Source organism: Thermobia domestica, chromosome 5, assembly GCF_964235325.1.
Source record: "Thermobia domestica chromosome 5, izTheDome1.hap1.1, whole genome shotgun sequence".
In the NCBI taxonomy this organism is placed as follows: Eukaryota; Metazoa; Arthropoda; class Insecta; order Zygentoma; family Lepismatidae; genus Thermobia; species Thermobia domestica.
Genome location: NC_137458.1, coordinates 223,674,210 through 223,696,243, shown reverse-complemented (window position 1 = coordinate 223,696,243; position 22,034 = coordinate 223,674,210). Strand labels below are relative to the sequence as shown.

The window sequence follows — 22,034 nt, the reverse complement described above, 5'->3', positions numbered from 1 at the left end:
TGACACATGAAGAGTTCCCCATGCCAGGAAAAAGCAAGGATATGCAAGTCTTCGGTGAAGGTGATGCTTATCGTCTTTTTTCGATTCAAAAGGTATTATTCACAAAGAGTTTGTTCCGCAGGGACAGACAGTAAACAGTAATTTTTATATGGAAGTTCTCGAAAGGCCGCGGATAAGAGTGCAACGCATCAGGGATTGAAGGTGTTGTTAACAGGAAACTGCACCACGACCCTCTTCAAAACACTGAATAAAGCGTTGTCGTCCCACACTGCCTTTCTCGTGACCGAGCATCTGGCCAAGTACAAGATGGCAACGCTGGCTTACCCGCTCTACAGTTCCAATTTGGCACCGGCGGAAATTTTTTTGTTTCCAATTATAAAAGGAAACCTGAAAGGCAATTATTTTCGAAACGCTGGAAAATGTCAAGGAGGCTGTGTCAAGGTGCTTGAACGAGATTCGCGCCGACGTCTTCCAGGAAGCAAACAGCGAATGGCAAAGCGCTGGCAAAGGTATGTCTTTGCACAACGGAGCTATTTTGAAGAATTTTAGTAATTTAGACTTTGATCTGAAATATTTTCCCCCCGATTTTTTTCTATTTATTTTCGGGACAGACGTTGTATGCTAGAGCTTTCTCGTCATTATATGGGAATACTATATGGCAAATGTTTTGACCCTGGAGATCTTTGTTCGATTCCTGGTAGGAACTCGTGTGGTTCGGATCCCACGTTAAGTTTTATTCCCAAATCTCATATAGTCTCGCTGCTGAAAGAGAACTTAAATTTAATCCAATCAAATCAATTAACCAAACGTATACCTAAGCATTAATTGCTTTTGGATTACATACGTATTAAGATGAAATTATCTTATGAACACAGAAATCGCACTTTCAATTTCCAAGTCTGTAATGTTTACTTCGTTTACCATTTCAAAATTACCTCACAAATACCGACTATAATATAAATGGCAAATGTTCAATCAAATTTTAATAAAAGATCTCACTAATATCCCCCTAAATTATTACAATAACTTGTTTAAAAATATGCGTTTGCTATTATAAAAGTTATAATTAATTCTTTAGATATTTTAAATACATTCTATAACTCTAAATCAGCCCTGTCCAACGCGGTGCCCGCGGGCGCCATGGCGCCCGCCAAGCATTTTCCTGGCGCCCTCTGAAATCGAACTCAAAATACGCAAAATTTCTTGTTTTCAACATTAGATTTTCTTTTATTTCTGTTATTTCATTTCGAAAATAGTAACTTGCACTTCTGGCTGTTCTGAACTCTGGGAAAAAGCATTCAACAAAATCGAGGAAATAGTTTCACAACAGTTAATTTGAACATTTGTTACTTTACACTTGGATAAGGCTACCGCTACGCTATGGCAACCGCGGTAGTTCGCGTGCCTGCTGCTGGCGGCGCTGTCTTTCTTTACACGATCGTCTTTTGTCATATCGCGCCTTGAAAAATTTCCATTGTAAGGATAGACTCGCTCTCTCTTGGGGAATACTCTTTATGTGCAAAAGTTTTAAAATTCGACCATGTCATGAAAATAGTAACTCGTGTAGTAAATTACATTAGGTCATCTTCCACTCGTCATCGATTATTCAAAAGTATTTTGAATTTATCAGATGCTGAGCATGGTGACGTCCTTCTTCATGCAGACGTCAGGTGGCTGAGTAGGGACAAGACATTGTAACGATTCTGTTGTCTTTTGGATGTAATCAGGGACTTTCTTAAGTCATCTAAGGGTCAGTATTATCATGATCTCGATGAAACATCATGGTTGCTAGATTTAGCTTTCTTGGCAGATATCACTTTCAAATTAAATGAGTTAAATCTAGAATTGCAAGGGAAAGGCCATAACATTTCAGCCATGATAAGTACAGTTAATGCTTTTCAAAAGAAAATGGATTGCTCACTTAAACAGGAATTCCCTTTCTCATTTTCTAAACTTCAAATCTATGGTGGAAAAGGTAAATTGTGTTGGTTGTGATCTTTCAAAATTTTCAAAGCATTTGGAAATTCTTATTCTTGTGTTTCGAAACAGATTTGCCCAGTTTGTAGCACTTGAACCAGTGGTTCTGTTCATCAATAATCCATTTGTCTCTGTTGATGTTATTGATCTTGGTAGTAGGATATGTGAAGTGTTTGGAAATTATAATCTTGAAGATTTAGAACTTGAAATCCTAACTATTCAAGAAGATATAGTTTTGAAATCTTCCTATGCAACTTGTACTAATATATGGATTCTAACGGACAGAGTAAAATACCCCCTTCTGAGCAGTGTTGCTAAAAAAAATTGTTCCTGCTTTGGCTCAACCTGTCTTTGCGAAGTCGCATTTTCTGCCATGAACATGATGAAAAATAAGTACCGAACCTCCCTGACACCCTCTCACCTGGATGACGCAATAAAAGCAGCCTGTTCCAGCTACACACCAGATTTCCTTCAACTGGCAGCAAACGTGCAGTGTCAGTCTTCTCACTAGGTATGTATCAATTTTCAAAATAATAATAATAATAATGGTGATGATGATAATATTAATAACAAATAAATAATAAGTAGTAGTTGTTGTACCATAGCAGTAGGCTTATTTCTATAGTAGTTTTGTATTTTTTTGAAAGGCGCCCGCACGTCGGAAAACAGGAGCCAGTTGCGCCCGATAAGGTGAAAACGTTGGACAGCGCTGCTCTAAATGTTAGAAGGTAGATTGAAAAGAGGAACACAAACTCATGTTTATCATCCACGTGCATAATCGTGGAAAAGAAAAAAAGTTTGTTTCAAAGGCCTATCTTGTTAAGTTGAATGAATAATAAAGAGGCCAATGGCGTACAGTAATATTATGATAAAAATAGTTACTGAAATAATTCTATTTGTCGTTTCAGGATGTGGTACAGCTAGCCCTTCTTCAAGGGTTGTAGGCGGCCAAGCTGCTTACAGAGGACAATACCCTTGGATGGCAATGCTAACGGAGAAAGGACAGTATTTCTGTGGTGGAAGCCTTATCAATGACCGTTATATTGTCACTGCTGGTCACTGCGTCGATGCGTTAGTCTGCTCTTTTTTTTTTTTTCTCTACCACTTTCTATTTATACCAAAATCCCTAAAACATACCATTTGATTTATTGTTGACCAAGTCTTATTTGATTTGTATGTCCAATGTGAAAATTGTCAGATTACTTTTGAAGTTGATGCAGTCTTATGAACACCAACCACAAAATAAATCATCATAACAATTTATCAAAACCACTTACAAGCAAATGATAGACTACAATAATATTATATAATATTCTTTGAATACAGTTGCAATAATGGCGCTGAGACTATGAGCATGCATAAACAAACGTGCCCAAACTCATGAGGTCGGGATTTACGTACGAGTTAAGACTTACGTTTACTAAATCTCAACCGCACGAAGTAAACGTGAGACTGAGTGAACGTTAGGTTGAGCTTGAATTCCATAACATAATATGATCTTGAGGTCGAGTAAGTGTAATGTAAGATTGGTGATGTGAGCGTGAGGTCGACTGAGTGTGACGTTGGATTGATTATATAAGCGTGAGGTTCAGTGGGTGTGCATTAAAATCGAGTGAGTGTGAGGTTAAGTAAGCGTAATGTTAGATGATATGACCGCGAGATTTGTCCAAGGTGCGAGTAATACCAGAAAGAATTTAATTGTCAACAAGCTAAAGTATTATCATGAAAAATTAGGTTTACGTCCAATTCTCTTACGCACGCACGCACGCGGTGTTTGTCCACCAAAACAATCACTTAACGCGAGCTGGGATCGTAACTGGGTCTCCTTCCATCCATCACAGGTGAAAGCTCTACCACTGACCCACCGCGGCCCCAGGCCTGCAGGATAGTATAATATTGTAACAAGAGTGGAGAATTGTATAAGAAAGAAAGAGTAACGATAAATACGAGTTCGTTCAATTATACAAAAATAACGAACGCTTTGGCTTAAAGAGCTCAAAGGCTCGTCGTAGAAAAAACAAACATTTCCATTAGATTTTAATCTGCGAAAAGTCAATGTACCATGTTTGTTATCAATCATCCTTCAAAGATTCTGCTGTACATTGTCCGGAAGCCTTCTCTTTCGCTCAGCTAATAGTCTCCTTTTCCTAGGCTTTTTGAACAGAGCTTAATGACTTGGTGCGTATTTCCCATACAAGTAATGTGACATGCTTATATTATACGTATTAACTTCACTATTTCTATAATACTCGGTGACCTGTAGTAGTTGTGAAATAAAAGCTTGTAGGCCTATAGCGTTTTACTTCACCTGAATGTATGCCTTTTCTGCTCCAAATATTTTTATCAACATTTTATTTTCGAAACCCCGCAGTTCCCGTTCTTGTATTCGTGTTAGGGATCAACTTCCACATTCATACAAAATTGGTCAGATTGAGCCCTTATTGATTTTGACGTACGAGCGAATTGACGTACGAATTTAGTTTACATGATTATGTTTATTAGAAAAGTTTCCTCCATGTGAAGGTGAACGATTTGCTTTCCCCTTCTGTAGTGGTAAGTGGTGGGAGGTAGGGGAGTTTCCTATCAGGTTGCCTGGAACAGACTTTAGTAACGATTCTCACAATAGCATTACAATGTGTTTGTGACTATTCTTTGCACTAGAATTCCTAGTGCTAGTGATAATTCGCTAGCAGTAATATTCTTATGAGCTAGCGATGATTTACAAGCACTAGCATTCCTATTTTAGTAAACACTTACTAGCACTAGCACTATTCACCAGCACAAATATTCTTATGTATTTCTGTGACTATTCACTTATAGTTACACTCTTCTGTTAGTGACGTTTCATTAGCACTTGTGCTCATATATAGTAGTGAAATTCCATAGCTCTTGCACTCCTTTATATTAGTGACATATCATTAACACTAGTGGTTTAATATTCTTAGGTATTAATGAATTGTAACCAGGGTCCATTATACTAGAGTGGGTAGGCTCTCTTATAGCCAAAGGGGAGCGGGAGACTGTGCTAACACAACATTATGAAGGCATTAAGAAGCTATTTTAATTGAATCGCTTTCTATTAAAAGTGCGTATGCGCACTAAAAAAATTTGTCCGGAAATGACAAAAATTATTTTCGTACGAGACGGTTTGGTTTATAAAAAAGAAAAAATGCCTTATATTTATAACACCTTTCAAGAAACACATGTCCTTTTAACAGAAATTGTTACATCTACCTCTAAAACATTCATTTCCTTTAAAAAGTTAAAATTGTGAAAATGTTACATATGCCCTTTTAACAGAAACCGATTCAATTATGAAATAAAGTACTTCATCCAAGGAAAAAAGAAATAATTGAGATATTAGTTGAGTGGTAGTCACACATCACTCAGCCAAAAGCTAGGTTTGTGAAGTGTCCAAACATTATGATTTTATTATATATTTTTGAACTACTTTTAAAGAATACGTTTCAGAGATTAGGGATAAAATAACAAATTAGACCATATTTACTCGGCATAAGAGCCAATGATAAGGTGTTATTTCTACGGCAAATAAACCTTTTGTATTTCTTACGTCACAGAGTTAGTTACACTGTGCTATTTCATGATCATATATGATCATATACTTTAAAAGTTCTGTGAATTTTAAATGATTTCTTTTTCAGACGTGACAAGAAGAACATTGAAGTGATTTTAGGGGCATATGACAGGGATGATAATACTGAAGATACACAAAACTTCACAGTCAGTCAAATTTACCAACATCCAAATTTCAGTGGATTTACATTAAACAATGATATTGCCATTGTAAAATTAAACAAACCTGCAGCCTTTACTAACGATGTACACCCAGTGTGTCTTCCATCAAAAGGTAACGATTTAGAAATGCTCTGGTGAGTAGCTCATAGTAAACTTAATGACAAAGTTTCTGAGTTTAAAAAACTTGATATAAGTTTTCATTCATGTGAGAGAAATAGATATAACGTAGCCATGTCTAGATATAACGTAGTCGTGTTCTCAAACGTAAATAATTCATGGACTAGGTAGTCTATTACTATAAGAATCATAAATCACCAGCAAAGAATGAAAATGACAACAGTGATGGGTAAGTGAAACTGATGCGAGAAATGAAGTAATGGAGAAAATAATTTTTAAAAAAATAAATGAAATTTTTCAGTTTGATGTTCCACGATTATGCTCTCTCGGCTAAGGGAGACGGTGGTTAAAGCAAATGAATGATGATGTAATAATTATTCTTGTGACCACCTTTTGATCCGAGCACTTCGGTTTTCGTCTGCTACTGGCAAAGGACTCGCTGAAGATCCCAGCGCTTTTTAAAGACAGTGTATCCAATTCAGCAACTTTTCTTCCAAGTCATCTTACGTTCGCTATTAATTATCATATGAGTTTTCGAAAACTTATATGTTTGTGACACAACAATTTGTAGGTAGATTACGGATATTATTGATTAACCTTCTATTATTAAAAATAATAAATACGTAAATTAAGGGGATTGTTGCCTCGCCATTTTCTTTTTTCTTTTCCGTAATTAAAGCATATTTTCTAGTATTTATAGTTGCAAATAAGAAGGTACATAATATTATGATTTTTGTAATTGATATTTTTAAATGTGCTAAATAATTGCAAGATAATAATTAATAATTTAACTTTTTACTTTGAAGCCCAACGAAGGAAATTCAATGAACCAACCCTGCAAATAATGACTAAGTTACTCTTTCTCTATAGGATAAAATAATTTACAAAGCATCATTTACACACAGTCAATATTTAATTGAATTAATAGAAATTTTAGGGGATCAAGGAATTAAAATGAAATATAGTGTGATTGTTGGTAAATGAAGCTTTGCAAATTATTTTATCGTATACAGGAAAAGTAATTAATCGTTTTCTGCAGGGTTGGTGCTTTGAATTTCTTTCCTTGGGCCGAAAAGTAAAAACTTTAATAAGTGATTAATTATTAATTATCCTGTATTTAATTAGCATGTTTTAAAAATTTTCAATTACAAAATTAATATGTTTCTTTATACTCAACTATAAATACTAGAAAACGGGTTTTAATTCAGGGAGGACAGGGAGGGGCATTTCCCCCCTGAGTTTGAGATTTATATAGATTTTATCAATAAAATAGTAATGTCAGTGAAAAACGCGAAATTTTACTTATATCAAGGGGTCTTGCCCTCCCCCCCCCAAGCCAAATCTGAAATGCCGCTACGCTTTTAATTACGGACAAAGAGAAAATCAAAATGGCATGGCAAAAATCCCTTTAAGCTGCTCAGTGTTGTCAATTCCATTTCCATGGGTGTCAGCGGACTTGCTCTTTCGAAGTTTGTACAAGTCTGTACAATTACGGTATATTTAGTAAATCTGCTCAAGAATACCCTTCGTGTAGTAAGCTTGTTAGAAAACAAATTTTACAGAAAATAGAACGCTGAAGGAAATGTGTTCCTTATTTTGTTTGGACGCTTTTTTTTTTTTTTTAACACAAGGCTTTGCATCTCCGTTTGTTTACAAACATGATTGTCTCAATATCCACTACTGAGAAAAACATTGGCTGAATTTTCGTTCAGCACATTCGAAAATACTAAGAGCTCAGACAAATTTAGAGCACTTATTGTCAGCGTCTTTTCAAATTACGACGAAGAAGTTAAGATTATTTAACTTTTCGGAGGCATATGTGGTTTAAAAGGGTGCACAATGAATGACACAAGATAATTCCATTGACTGAGTGAGTAAAACCTAATGCATTATGTCCTGGCGCGTGATTTAATTCCATGATCTCCCGAGTGCTAAGCCAAGGCTATACCAGCTGAAAGTGAAAGTGTTTAGGATTTTACGTCCTTTTTCAACAGGGGGGCTATATAGAGATGTGGACCTACAGATTAAAGTGGGCTCCGAACCACTCCATTGAAGGTGAGCTCCCGGCGGGAATCGATCCCGCGACCACTCGGGGGAGCCCGCTATACCAGCGGAGCAACGAAAAATTAATTTGTACTCCATTTATAGTTTCATTATTAGTATGCACCTGGACTTTCCATGCGTTTTTTTTTTTTTTCCTTTTTGCACTTGTTTTCAGGTTTTCAGCATATAAGGGATTTTGTCGTGAAAAATGTTCTTGTTATTTTTCTGCAGAACTTTTCGCACTTTATAAAGAAACCTTTTGCTCCCAGATCCACTGTTATCCACAGGATGAATAGTGTCTTCGTATTCACGCTCTTATCATTTTATACAAAATAACTTAAATCTAATAAACCTACTTACCTATTTTCTAAATTTAAATTTCTTGGAGATACTTATTGGCTAATACCCACTTCAAAGGAAATACCACCTTGCTGTTCAAGTCTTATTATTTTTATCAAGTCCTTTTGGCTATGAAAACGTTCTTTCAGTTCGAAAAATGAGTCTACAGTATTGCGTTTACATAAGAAAGCATTGATTCTACTTGTAGCTTTTTTTTTTCTGCCCTTGAAAAGTTTTGTCTGATGCTGAAGTGCTTTTTGATCCGGATGTCTTCAAATCGCATATGTTCAAATCAAGATTTTGACTGAAGTCAACATCAACACGATGTTTCACAGCACAAGCTTTATATATATGAAAGAGACGTATTTCTTTAATTATTTTCTCTTTTCCTCTTTATATAGTTTTACATCTATAACATGTTCTCTTGTTTCTCTTATGTTTCCATTCTCCCCTGGTGAAAAATCATTGTTTACTTTGAGAATGAATTTGTAAAATTAAAAAAAAAAGAAATGTGGAAATTGTTGAGTGAAAGAAAATGTCATTCCGTAACTCTGCCATTTTTAAATGAGGAAATAAAATAACTCATCTAAGGGAACCCCCGTTACTTCAAAGCACTCGCCTTCGGTGCACGTAGTAGAGGTCTGTACGGGTCGGAATTTTTAGCCCAGGCTCGGCCCGGCTCGTGAGTTTATAATGTGAGGTCCGACCCGAGTCCGAAATATGTTTTAGCATTTAGGCCCGAGCTCATGTGGTAATCAAATTAGCCCGAAATAAACCCGAATTACATAAACTTTATAATTTACTAAAAATTATATATTTTTTTAATTTACAGCAATTAGAAGTTTAATTTTGCAGATCTGCTTTAATAGTTCTTAAGAAAGAATGGTCCAAACGTCCAATAAATATCGTTGTACAGTACATTTACAAAGTTAGGCCCCAAAAGGACCGAGAAATATGATTGTATATTTAAAAATTTACGGTCCGGGCGGCCCCGAAGTGATATATGCTTTGTGGGCCTGAGTCCGGCCCGCGGATTGCACTTTAACCTGTAAGTCCAGTCTCTATATAGTCTCGCTGTTGGGTAAAGACGTCTAAAAACCTAACAAACGAATTTTCCCTTAGAGTGTATTCCCTCGTGGCATGCTTATCACGAGAATTGCTGTCTTATAAAGAATTTGCTATATGAATTTCATTCAGCGCTATGAGAGTAATAAACTTACCGTTAGCGTTGTTTTCAAATTTCGGAATTGATGATACGATTCCAAATGACTAAGAACAGTAGAATTGTATCTTTTCTTGTATTCATTTGGGGCTCCCACAGTTCGATTCATTGGTCATAGATACGAGGATCTCAAGAAGAGGAGTAAGCAACACTACAACTCAACCACCCCCAGTGAGAGAATGACAACCTTTGTTGCCAAACGTCAACAATCGCTGAAGAGCCACTCTTCTGTCCTAGAGAAAGCGATCTATTGCCTCGTTACTTCGCGTATATCCGTGGAAAATATTTCGTAATATTTATGTAAATATATCAATTGTACTGTATATATACATTATTTATTGTTTTTAGTGCGGAAGTTCTATTTGTAGAGTTTAAGTTATTGTCGTGAGTGTGTCGTCTCAAGATTTGATGTGTGTGTGTGTGTGTTCGTGTTTGTGTTTCATCCCCCTTTTATGCTTCTTGTATATAGTATTGTTTTTGGTAAATAGTTAATTGTAAATAATGGAACCATCAACATCTGTGCAGTCACTCGAATGTTACAGGATTGGAGGGAGAAAAAAGCTTATTCTTAAAAGTGGAGAGCCACTTATTTTTAACGTTTATTCGTATTTCCGCTCACAAGAACAGGAAGGGGGAAGAAAAGCTTCCGTACGGGAGACTGTGGATAAAACTGCTGCGGCCACTCTCGTTGCGAAATCTACTGTATATGATATAAGAAAGCAGCATTTAATGAACAACGATAGATTAGAGACCCCACGCAAAGACAGAAAAAGTGAAAAGCGAATGACATGTGTCGACTAGGCCTCTATCCAGGGAGATCTATTGGGGCGCCCCCCTAAATTTTCGCTGGCCACCTAAAATTTTCACGGTAGGCTTGCAAATGAACTATAATATGGTGATAAACTATAATATGGTTAGATCGGACACCCTTAACTTCGGTCGGCCCCCCCTACATTTTTGGGCTGGCTACCGGCCTGGTGTCGACATTTATGACAATTATACCCGGGAAACTATAAGGCGGAAAGTACATGAATTTCTCAGGGGAATTTAGGGTGGATATATTTATTATTATTATTATTATTATTATTATTATTTGGAGAGAAAGAGAGTAACATAACACATCTTTGTTTAGATCGCAAAACCATAGATTCTTAAAACCTCTTGATATTATTACACACCTGGAGCCATCCCCTCAAATATCAAACATTATCTTTCTGAATATTTGTAATCACTCGCAGTGGTAATGGCTGAGGTAGTTCAGCTGCATTATTCTTACCAGTTACTGTAATATGAACGTGCAATATATATATATATATATATATATATATATATATATATATATATATATATATATATATATATATATATATATATATATATATATATTTGTAACTTTGGGCGGAAAATTAAATCAGGTGAAATATTTATTCCCTTTTCAATTACTCATGACGCGCTCCGAGTCTACCCCATTCCTTCTGGACACCGCTCTTTCCCCCGATGTCTGATTCCCATATACTGACTGTAGTAGTCTGATTGCCATATACACTTTACGTATTATAAATTGGCTTTTATACGGGTATACCCAAAAAGGTGCTTTATTTATTCGTTCGTTCTTGCTCTCAGAACCAAAATTAATTCTCCTTATAGCGTCTCATTTTGCGTAACTGAATTAAATTTCTTATCGAACATTACATAGCATTTCATAAGAAAAGTACCTGCACTTTTCTATAAAGTGGGTCTCGAATCATTGCGCTCAATAAATTACAGTTGAATCGAACTCGATGACTATGCACAGCAGAGCCTCAGCCAGGTCGCCCTCGCTCTCCCTCGCACGAGTAACTACACGAATTGTCTAATTCTGTGTTTATGACGAAGTGACAACGCAGCAAGTTGTCGAGTCGGTGAAGAGGAGCGGCATCGAGGCACGAAGTGCTCTGATGAAAAGGTGGAATCCAGTATAGTGAAATGAGAATGTGAAAAGAAACGGGAGTATCCCAAGAAAATCAATACACACGAACCAGGGACAACATATTTATAATATTTATTAACTTCTAAAATAGGGACGGGACTGTGGTGGCTCAGTGGTAGAGCGTTCACCTCTGATGTGTGGGGTCTTTGGTTCGATTCCCGTTCAAGCCAAGTGAAGTTTGTGGTGGACAAACACTATATGGGTGGGTTTTCTCGGGGTTCTCCCATTTCCTTCCACTTTCTTCATTCCACCATTTCATTCATTTCTCATCATCACAATCTCCTTTAGCCTATGCGGCATAACCGTGGGACGTAAAACTTAAAAGAAAGATAAAATAGAGACACGATAACATTTTCATTATGCATTTACATTGAGAGGTACATTCAATTTCGATCTTTCCTAAGGCAAATGAGTAATTCAATCAACAATTCACAATCAGCACCATGACATGGACCTAGTTTTTAATGTGGAATCTGAAACATATACTCTCCTACCAGGAACCGTAGCCCCTTACCTCATGGCTATGGTGCGTTTACTACCTATATACACGAAGAAGCTCCAAAATACGCATGAATATATATGAAAGCCTAGTTTGAACCTAGTTTACTGAAACCCCGTAAGTATTTTCCGCCTTAAACCTACCTGCCTCAAATGACTTGGTAACTGACCACTCTCTACTTGAAGGTGTTTCATAATTATATGTGAATTAGATGTGTAAAAACTCACATATTTGCCTGTGGCTTCGAGTGGTTGTTTTCACAGTAGCATTTTGAAGGTAAGTCAATTTAAAATGTAGTTGCAGAATATTCATTCGTTTCTTAAATGCTTATAAAATAAAATAAAATAAAATAACACTAACAGAAAGTTCTGCAGCAAGTGCAACCAAATTACAAACTTGTAAAGCACACTAAAAATACTTTATTTTGTCTGTCATAATAATTTGTATAGGAGGGTTGCAAAGCATGGAAATCTACTGCGTGGTCCCTCTCGTCCTTGAAATAATATATGAGTCTTTTTTCCTAGGAGAAGCAGAAAATTCCACCCACATTCATTATGTTGATTGCACGTCAGCAAATAAGACACTGTCTATTTCCTTCTCTCCCATCTGCTCCAAGAAGGTAAGGAAAAAGTTTTCAGTCACAGAAAAAGTGTGATGACATTGTACGTAAGGCAGTTGTTTGAAGGACTGCTGTGTGAGGCGGAGAAATGCTAGAAAAACCCAAATCAGAACACATGACCAGATAGTCCATGACTTACGTACGCTATATTGAAATCAGAAGTAGCTCGTGAGGGAAGTTACAGATAAAAGTTATAGTTTATTCGATTGAAACTAAATGAAGAGAACTTTCTAATGTCTAATTCTTATATACAACAACTAATACATTAGATAACCTTTATTTCCTTAGTTTTAAGCGATGAAACTTTATTATCTACCAGTAGGACTTCATTCCGCCCCTGATTGCAGTATCTCTCATGGAGCCAATCAAGATTGAAAATACCTAAAACGTTTGTCCGCCGTCACTTATTCACACACATAAATAAATGTGCATATATATATATATATATATATATATATTAAATTATTAATTGGAAAGGCAGGTGAACTTGTGACTATGTTACGAAGCGGCCACTACATGAGATGTTCCTTTTCGCACAGCACCTTAAACTAAGCTGACGTTGCTTCCCTCTTCCCGGAGTGCAATTTTATATCTTTCAATGCTTCATAAATTGGTATTAACCAAATGTTTTGTTATTTTTTTAAAATTAAGACAGAATACTTCAATGATGAAGTTAAGAAAAATAAGAACTCTTATCAATCCATGAACTACCAGTTGTTGAAAGTTCTGGAATGCGATAGTAAAATGCGGTAGTCAGAGCATGATTCGAGATGCTCTGACTCTGAAAAAAGAAAGAGAAGAGGCTCCGTAAGTGACCAGTCAGTGTTTTTGGTATAAAAGAGAGACGACACAGTTGAAGTTTTTACCTCAAATAACATTAACGTTATCATTATAAATAATACTGCAGGAAAATAAAACAAATTGTTGAAAATTTTGTAACACTCAGCTCAAAATAATCAAATACAACCATATATTGAAAGTTCTAATATAACACCTCTAATTCAGAGTCAAATATTCTGATTTGTAGCAAATTAAGTGACGATTCCTGAAAATGCCGTCTCTAACACAACAACAATTAGTATGGAAAATACACTATGATTCATATTCACAAGAAATCGTGAAAAAGGCATCTTTCCTTCTAGAAGTTATATATATATATCTGAAAGGGAGTCACAAACGCATTTCCTTGTAATTCAATGATTCTTAAAAGTATGGGGTCTTAAAAAGAATTTCAGTATAGGCACCTCTTATTCATCTACTGGGATTCAATAAATCTCTGAAATGGTATTTATGGTTAATTTGTCGAACATTGTTAAAAGGGTGTCCTATATTTGCCGCTGCCCTCAGATATAGCCCTTGGTACCGTAGAATTAGGTCTAAGAATCGTTTTATAAGATATCTTGTGTAAAAATGACAGTGTGTTTGCATAAGTATATTGTGCTACATACACACTAATTTTATTACTTGGACTCACGTTGTACAAGGAGAAGAATGGTAAGCATATAGTGGTAGCTAAATATTGTGTGAATACACGTAATGTCTGGAGAGGCAGTAAAGAACGAGTTATTCACACACATATATATATAACTGTTCGTAAACAATTTGCTTTCGCTGATCAATGACTAACCCCTTCAAAACATTGGCTATTTAGATAATACTACTTTGCAAACACTAAAAAGTTTCATGTAACATTTCAATATTATATTTTGTTTATGTAGTAGATGGGAGGATGGCTTTGGAAAATGTAGTAACGTGAAAATGTAATATACATAAAATTTAATTAACTTTTTAATATGCTGGTAATATTGCTTCAATTTATATACGAATCGTTAGATTTTAGCGTTATCTTGCCACATCAGTATGGAAATGAATTTATAACTATTGGGAACATAGTTACTTATAAGTATTTTACAGTGATTTATCTACACACTCCTCCAAGTCCTCCAATTTGAAATAACAACACGCACACACAAACACATACAATTGCTTAGAGTATAAAATTTAATTTATTGTCGATATTTTCGAAATATTCATTTCATTATTCAGATGTCCTTCACCGCAATTCCTAGACAATATTAAACAAACACATGTTTGTTCCATCGAATTCTTTAGTTATATTAAAAACGTAACAATATTTAGCGCAAATGTATAGAATACTTGTATAAATATACAAAATATTCGTATATGTCAAGTCAAACAAATTAATATCTTATGAAAAGACCATTCATAATACGTATAATTTTGTAGTACGCATTAAATTGTTCGCGTTGTCTAGAGTTCAAACAATTTTTTTTAATTAATAATAGTGACTCCTTTTCTGTTACTTTCTGCCTTTTAGTGCTTTTTAAAAGATTTTTTTTGCTTTCTAGCATTGTTTTAACTTGGTTATTATTATTATTATTATTATTATTATTATTATTATTATTATTATTATTATTATTATTATTATTATTATTATTTGTATGTCGCTACAAATCACATTTTTGGTATTAAATGTGCTGTCAGCGTTGTGAAATGTCTTTTCTTCATGTCTCGAATAGATATATATTTGTACTCCGTAAATTTTATATTTAATTGAGAGATATAAATTTCTTCACCATTATATTCCTTGTCTCTTGTGTTAACTTTGAAATATGACATTACTATCTGTAAAATAGTATTCCAAGAAAAAGAGAAAGTTGGTCTTCCTTCTAAGAACTTACAAGAGATCATAGATTCAGAAAAGAATTGAATGCAGTTCAACGTCAATAATTAATTATATATTGCGATTAAGCTAGAATTATTTTATTGATAGCTTCTTTGACACTCATGGCTTGCTACGCGATTCACTAGAATATAATCATAGATTGTGAGTATAATTTCGACGAATATTAAGAACTTCCTCCCTTGATTTTCCTCACTTCAAATAAACAACTCTGGATGGTATGAAACACTAAAAGACTAGAATTTAGAATAATGTTAGACATCTATACAAGTCATGTTCTTCGTGTAAAGTTTAATATATTTGTACAAATTTTCTTTTACATATAAAAGTCAAAGCAAAATATGCAATACAGGTACGATTTGGTATTGAAAATTAGATTAAATCTGCCAACAATGTACAGTTAGTTGTCGACTTAACGACGGACTACGTTTACGACTGCCCGGTCATAAGTCAGCTCGGTGGTTGTCTACTATACAATACAATATAAAATAAATTTCAATCGTCCGCGGACAATTTAGGCTGCGATTACATTGGACCAGAATTTGTACAAACTTTCGTTTTTACAAACTCTTATTAATTAAACAAATTAATTGAGACAAATTAGTGAGAGTTCGCACGAGAATACATCATACGCATTCTAATCTAGTGTAACGGCTACCATACACATTACTTTCACCAACAACATTTTATCTTTCATTATAATGATCTTTTCATTCTTGTACCTTATTCATTTTACATTTTTGTAACTTTTGCTTTTGTTAGTTTAATTTCCGTGTACGTTCATAACTTCATAATTTTTTTTTATCATATTGAAATAATGGCTATGTATGAGGAAGTTGGTTTATATTCAAAACTTCAATCATATTTATTTAATAATCTTCGTAACAGTGGCTTTTCTATATTATTATTATTATTATTATTATTATTATTATTATTATTATTATTATTATTATTATTATTATTATTATTATTATTATTATTATAAGTTGTTGATAAGAATAACCACCTAAACGAATCTTTACTACCGGTTGTGAATGCGTGGTCGTAAATCGCGTCAGTCATGAGTTGACAAATAACTGTATATCTTCTAACTATCACGTAGCTTCAAACCAATAAATTTATGTGTTTCTAATGATAGAAAAAGTTCTAAATTGCATATGAACAGGAGATAACTTCACGGGATACGAAGTCACAGTAATAGGATGGGGTAAGACATCGGAGGTCGGGAGATCTGCAAGCCTTTTGACGGAAACCGCTGTCAAAGTTATTAGTAACGAAGAATGCAAGAAAAATAGTAACTACCAAGAATGGGACATCACGGAAAATATGATGTGTGCTACTTCAACTAATGGCACTACAGATGCATGTCAGGTATGTTTATATATAGATTCCTTCCATTATTTATTTATTTATTTTGTTATAAAACAACAAGATTTTAGTGTTCTAATTTGAACTAAATATTTAAACCGAAAAAATAATGGAGCAAGTATCAGATGGTAGCAATAATTAAGCTTCTATTACCTGATACACTGAATTGTTGTTTGCAAGAAATTCTAGTAAAGACAGTAGAGAGGATCAAGTGAAGCATATGTGGGATAGGGTTAACCACTGTTAAATTATCCGTTATTCGTTAAATAGTAACGGATTGATTCCATTAACTAAGTCGGCAAAGAAAATCGCTCTAGCTATTTATTGTAAAAATCAGATTTTTGAAAGAAAAATCACATACATGCATGGGATATGGGTTATAATAATCACTATTAAAGTGGTCGTTTTCTGTTAATATGTTAACGGAGTGACTCCATTAACGAATTCAGACGAGGTAGTCGCTTTAGCTACCTATCGGCTCAGGGGACCTATATCTAACTATGCTGAACTATGCGCTCAGGCGCACTCTTTCTTTGTCAACTATCAAAGAATATTAAAGTCTGCTGTTAATTGTGCCACAGTTTGCTTCCTACCTTGTTACAAAAATCTCGAAATTTTACGACGTCCGACCTCTGTAATGAGATATGGGCGCGCCTCACCTTGTCGTTAGGCGCTGATTCCACTATTATTTTCCCACCTTTGGAAAACATTAACCACAGCTGCTTGCGAATACCTGACAAAAATTAGGGGATGGACATAATGGTGTTGCTGATCTGTGCATGATGGCCTCCAAACTAATGATTCGTGCTGTTTCAACATAATACTAAACTGATGTTTACTATAGTATTCAAAGTTTGTACCATAAACCTTACATTAGCAGATTAACATTCGTTCGGGGCCTCACGTCTGCAGTGATTCTGCAGTATGAAGAAACTTTAGTTCATTTACAAGAATGTCATACGATACAAAATAGCTGAACAGTGCTATGATATATGATTGCACAACCGGGTGTAATACAATACAAGTTTCCAAGCTTTCCCACTCTCATGATACAAACCAGTTATCGAAATCACTTGACAAACTGATCAAATATCACTGGTGATACCAGTTCTGGAACAATTAACCTAGATCCTCTCTACTCGTCGACTCGTTATGATATACAAAATGAAAATTACTTTGAACATTGTAGAACATGAGCGGGCGGAAAGAGACAGTGATAAGCGCCTCTTTTGGTGAAATTGATTGACTAGGTAAAAGGGTTGGGATGGAACCACCATACGTAGTTTATTTTGGAAACATCCGTATCAGCAAATGGTAGGGGAAGTTGATTTGATATGTGTCACTGCATTGTATTACATAATAATATTGAACTTCTTTTCCAGCTGGCTGGGAAGTTAGAAAATGTTACTTACCATTGTCTTCCCCTGAGTTAGAAAATGTTACTTAGCATTGTTTTCCTCTGAGTTAGAAAACATTACCTACCATTATCTTCCCCTGAGTTAGAAAATATTACTTACCATTGTCTTCCCATGAGTTAGAAAATATTATTTACCATTGTCTTCCCCTGAGTTAGAAAATGTTACTTAGCATTGTTTTCCTCTGAGTTAGAAAACATTACTTACCATTATCTTCTCCTGAGTTAGAAAATATTACCATTGTTTTCCTCTGAGTTAGAAAACATTACTTACCATTTTCTTCCCCTGAGTTAGAAAATATTACTTACCATTGCCTTCCCCTGAGTTAGAAAATGTTACTTACCATTGTCTTCCCTGAGTTAGAAAATATTACTTACCATTGTCTTCCCCTGAGTTAGAAAATGTTACTTAGCATTGTTTTCCCCTGAGTAACTCATTGTTTCTAAATGAATGTTGTTTCTTTTTACAGGGAGATAGTGGAGGTCCTTTACTGTACCAAAGCTCACCATTCGGAAGATCTGTGCTGGCAGGTAACACACACATAAATTTTCTCGAAGTGTACACCCAAGTGGAACACAATTATATTTTTCATATGATTGGAATATTTCAATCTATTTAGTATTTCATATGTAGAGAAGAGTAGTCATAGTAGCTACGCTTCTTTCCAAGTTGTAATGAAGAAAATAATTTTCCTGACTTGACAAGTCAGTTTTAAATTACCTTTCAATGCAGATCCATCCAAGAGATCTATTTCTCACAATTAAAGCTATTACAAATGTCACCCTTTAGAGAGTGGTTGAATAAATTCCAACAAGTACAAATATGAAACATTTAACAACATTCTGTTAACACTTATACAGTGCCTATCACTTAAGCCCAATATTAATGGAGATACTGCCAGCGCATTTTAAAATATAATAAACAACACATTAAACATCACAAAAAGAACACACGACTTACATCGTTAAATCTAGCTTAGAAAGAGCAACTACCACTAAATGCTGCCTTAATTTGTTACCATGTTTTGTCGCTAATGTTCCAGGATTATCCCTAAAATATTTGCTAATTACGTAAATAATTCTTTTCTTTTATTACGCAATTGTGGATTATTATTGCCTGGCTATCTTTTTTTTAAAGGAATATACAAACGCACACGAATTACCATGAACAAGAGAATTTTGAAGAGTAACAAAACTGGGAAAAAGATATTTATATTTAACTGATTGCAACCGAGATAAAGAATATTCAAAAAAAGAGCAGAATTAAAATATTTATTTCCAATCAATGACAATAGATAGAGACACATACTACACACCACTTTATACAAGAAAGTTCAAAGTTTTAAGCCCTTACCTATTAGTTTCATTCAATACGCACAGAGGCGGTATGATTTGTTTACGAGAAAATGACGATGACCCAAAAGAAGTTGTTTTGTGTGCTGCAGAATGCAAAGAATGAATCACTGTTGCAGTGCAATTGCATAAAAGAAACAGCGTGTATCAACTATGCCTGCTGCTCTTCAAGATCTGCTAAATCGAATCGTTATAGCATTAGTTCAATAACAACGGAACAGTTAATTTGTATGTGGAAAAAAATGATCCACCTATTCGAAGTTTGTTCCAACAAAATTGGTGCTAATATTGAATACATAAAACCTTGAACTTTTTTTATTCAGCGATATATGATGTGTGTTACTATCTATTGCAGTTCATTAGAAATACATACTTTCAAGGTGCTTTTTCATTTTGAATAACCCTGTATATATGCTAGAAAATTTGTTCTCAATTAATTATGTTTGTAAGTAAATATAAATATAAAGTTTGTTTCGGGTTAATTACAAGATTGAATAAATATATATAAGTGCATACTATGTGCATACATTGCCATGTTTTCTATGACAGTTTATTAGAACTTTTTTCTTCTAATAAACTGCACGATGTCAAAAATCCTGGGCGTCATTGTGGGCCTTTGCACAGACTGTGGTGCTTCTACTTACTTCGACCACTATATTTGTCGAGCATTGCTTTCACATGTTATTTACTTTTCATCACTCGTGAGCAACTGCTTAAGAAATGGCTCGAGTTCGTGACGGTTTAGTAGAAATCTGCAGTAAAATTGGCTCGAGTAAATGTTTTTGAATGAGATCATGTTATACAAAACGTCGAGCTTGTTTTTATAGCCAACTTTCTCTGAACATAACATTGTTTAGTTATGAAAGTTTATATCATTGGTCATGTAATAATGACTTACATGCCGAACATCCTTCATTTTGGCCGGAATACCATTCATTTCTTCTGTGATTGGTCACCCACTACGAGGAGCACCTTGCACATCAAAATTTCGAGAAAGGAAGGGACTGAACCATTTCCTTTTGCTGTTGCTTTTAATAACATATCTTTCTCTTGAACAATTCAAATTACTTCCCAACCCTGGGTAGCATTTGCATGTTTGACGAAATATTATAAAATATAGAGCAGTTTTATTTATTTAATTTTGAGGAAAGTTTACTCATCTCATTGGTGCAATAGCTTACGTCTGATTGTAAGGATTCAAACAGTGTTTGCACTAGCTTAAACTGTTAGCTGTTGTGTGGGGGTTATGACCGTTTGTGTGGGCGTTTTGACATTTCTTCAGTGTGGGGGTTTTGGCTGTGGAAGTTTTGACCTGTTCCCGTTAAAATGAGTCTACAGATAATGTTAATACAATTTTGTTGTAAAACAGTTATTGTTTGTTTCAGGTATAATCTCTTGGGGCAAAGGATGTGCAAGGGAAAATTACCCAGGAGTATATACACGAGTTTCAAGATTCATAGATTGGGTTAGCGATCATACTAATGATGCAAATAAATGCATAGTGTAAAATAAAAGATGAATCGGTTATCAGAAAAACAAAAGGAGAGATGGGTGTCAGAAAGGAGAGTAGAACCTAGAACGGTGTTTGTATACTTTCAGTATTACGTCGTACGAGTGTCATAATTAGATTATTGCGTTTTACAGGACTTGTACACAAATTACGAATTGTGTTTTCCTAATGCCTGTACCTGTAAACAGTGTTCTAATGCGGGTTGTAATTGACATTCACTAGAGAATATATTCTAATGTTGTCGAAAAATAAGTAATGTAATTCTAATTACAATCAGTAATGTTCTCTTGTAATTAAATTAAAATAGGTTTGGTCTTCAAAAATATGAAGGTCAGAATATCTTCGGCTACACATTCTTCCTGTACATATTGACGATGGATGATTTAAAATTTAGCGAACTAGGGAACAAGTTCAGTTTATTATATTGTGTTTTTCAATGCAAATGTTCATTTAAAGGTTATAACTTGAGATTGTGAAGTTCTCAATAATAAATTCTGTATTGCTTAATATATACATAGAGACAACATTAGATCCAAAGTATTAGTGACTTATAGAGGAAAATAAATATGTGTAAGGAAGTGCAAATGATGTAACTTCTTTACATTTCACGTATTCGGGAAATTCTGTTGGATCCAAATTCTATGATATGCCTAGATTGTTATTTCAAAAATCAAAATTGTTAATATTATATTTACCTACAAAAACTAATTGTAATCTGTCTAAAGTAAAAATAGTGACCAGATTTGATCTATATTTTCTCCACTTTTCTGGTTCAGTATTAAACTGTATTTCTCTATTATTGAATATTTCGTATTGTAGCTAGTTTTACATTTGCGTTGCATAGTTGTTATAGTATGTAAAGGCGATTTTATGTTTTTTAATTAAAACAAATGTAATAGGTGTCATTAAGAATTCCATATTGTAATGAGTGTTACTCCAAATAAAAAAAATAAAGTGGAGTTATGTCTATACATAAAAAACTAAAGTAAGCCTCTTAAGTAAAAGAGACAATGTGGATAATTTACGTTGAAACAATTGTGGTGGTATGTATGTACTTTTTCAATTATTTTTCAAATTGATGAAGTGAAATACGTATTAACGAATATGTACTGTATATACACTGGAAAACCATTTGTAAATAAAA

At 34.6% G+C, this 22,034-nt stretch overlaps 1 protein-coding gene across 1 annotated transcript in view; it reads left to right on the top strand.

Annotated features, from left to right (window-relative positions):
• Positions 1-22,034, top strand: part of LOC145686412 (trypsin-1-like) — a 91,758-nt gene extending 69,724 nt beyond the window's left edge. The window contains exons 4-8 of the mRNA XM_081759705.1: positions 2,886-3,048; positions 5,640-5,845; positions 16,411-16,616; positions 18,498-18,558; positions 20,766-22,034. Of these exons, the coding sequence (XP_081615831.1) occupies positions 2,886-3,048; positions 5,640-5,845; positions 16,411-16,616; positions 18,498-18,558; positions 20,766-20,887 (758 nt within the window). The 3' untranslated portion in view covers positions 20,888-22,034. The remainder of the gene's footprint in view (positions 1-2,885; positions 3,049-5,639; positions 5,846-16,410; positions 16,617-18,497; positions 18,559-20,765) is intronic.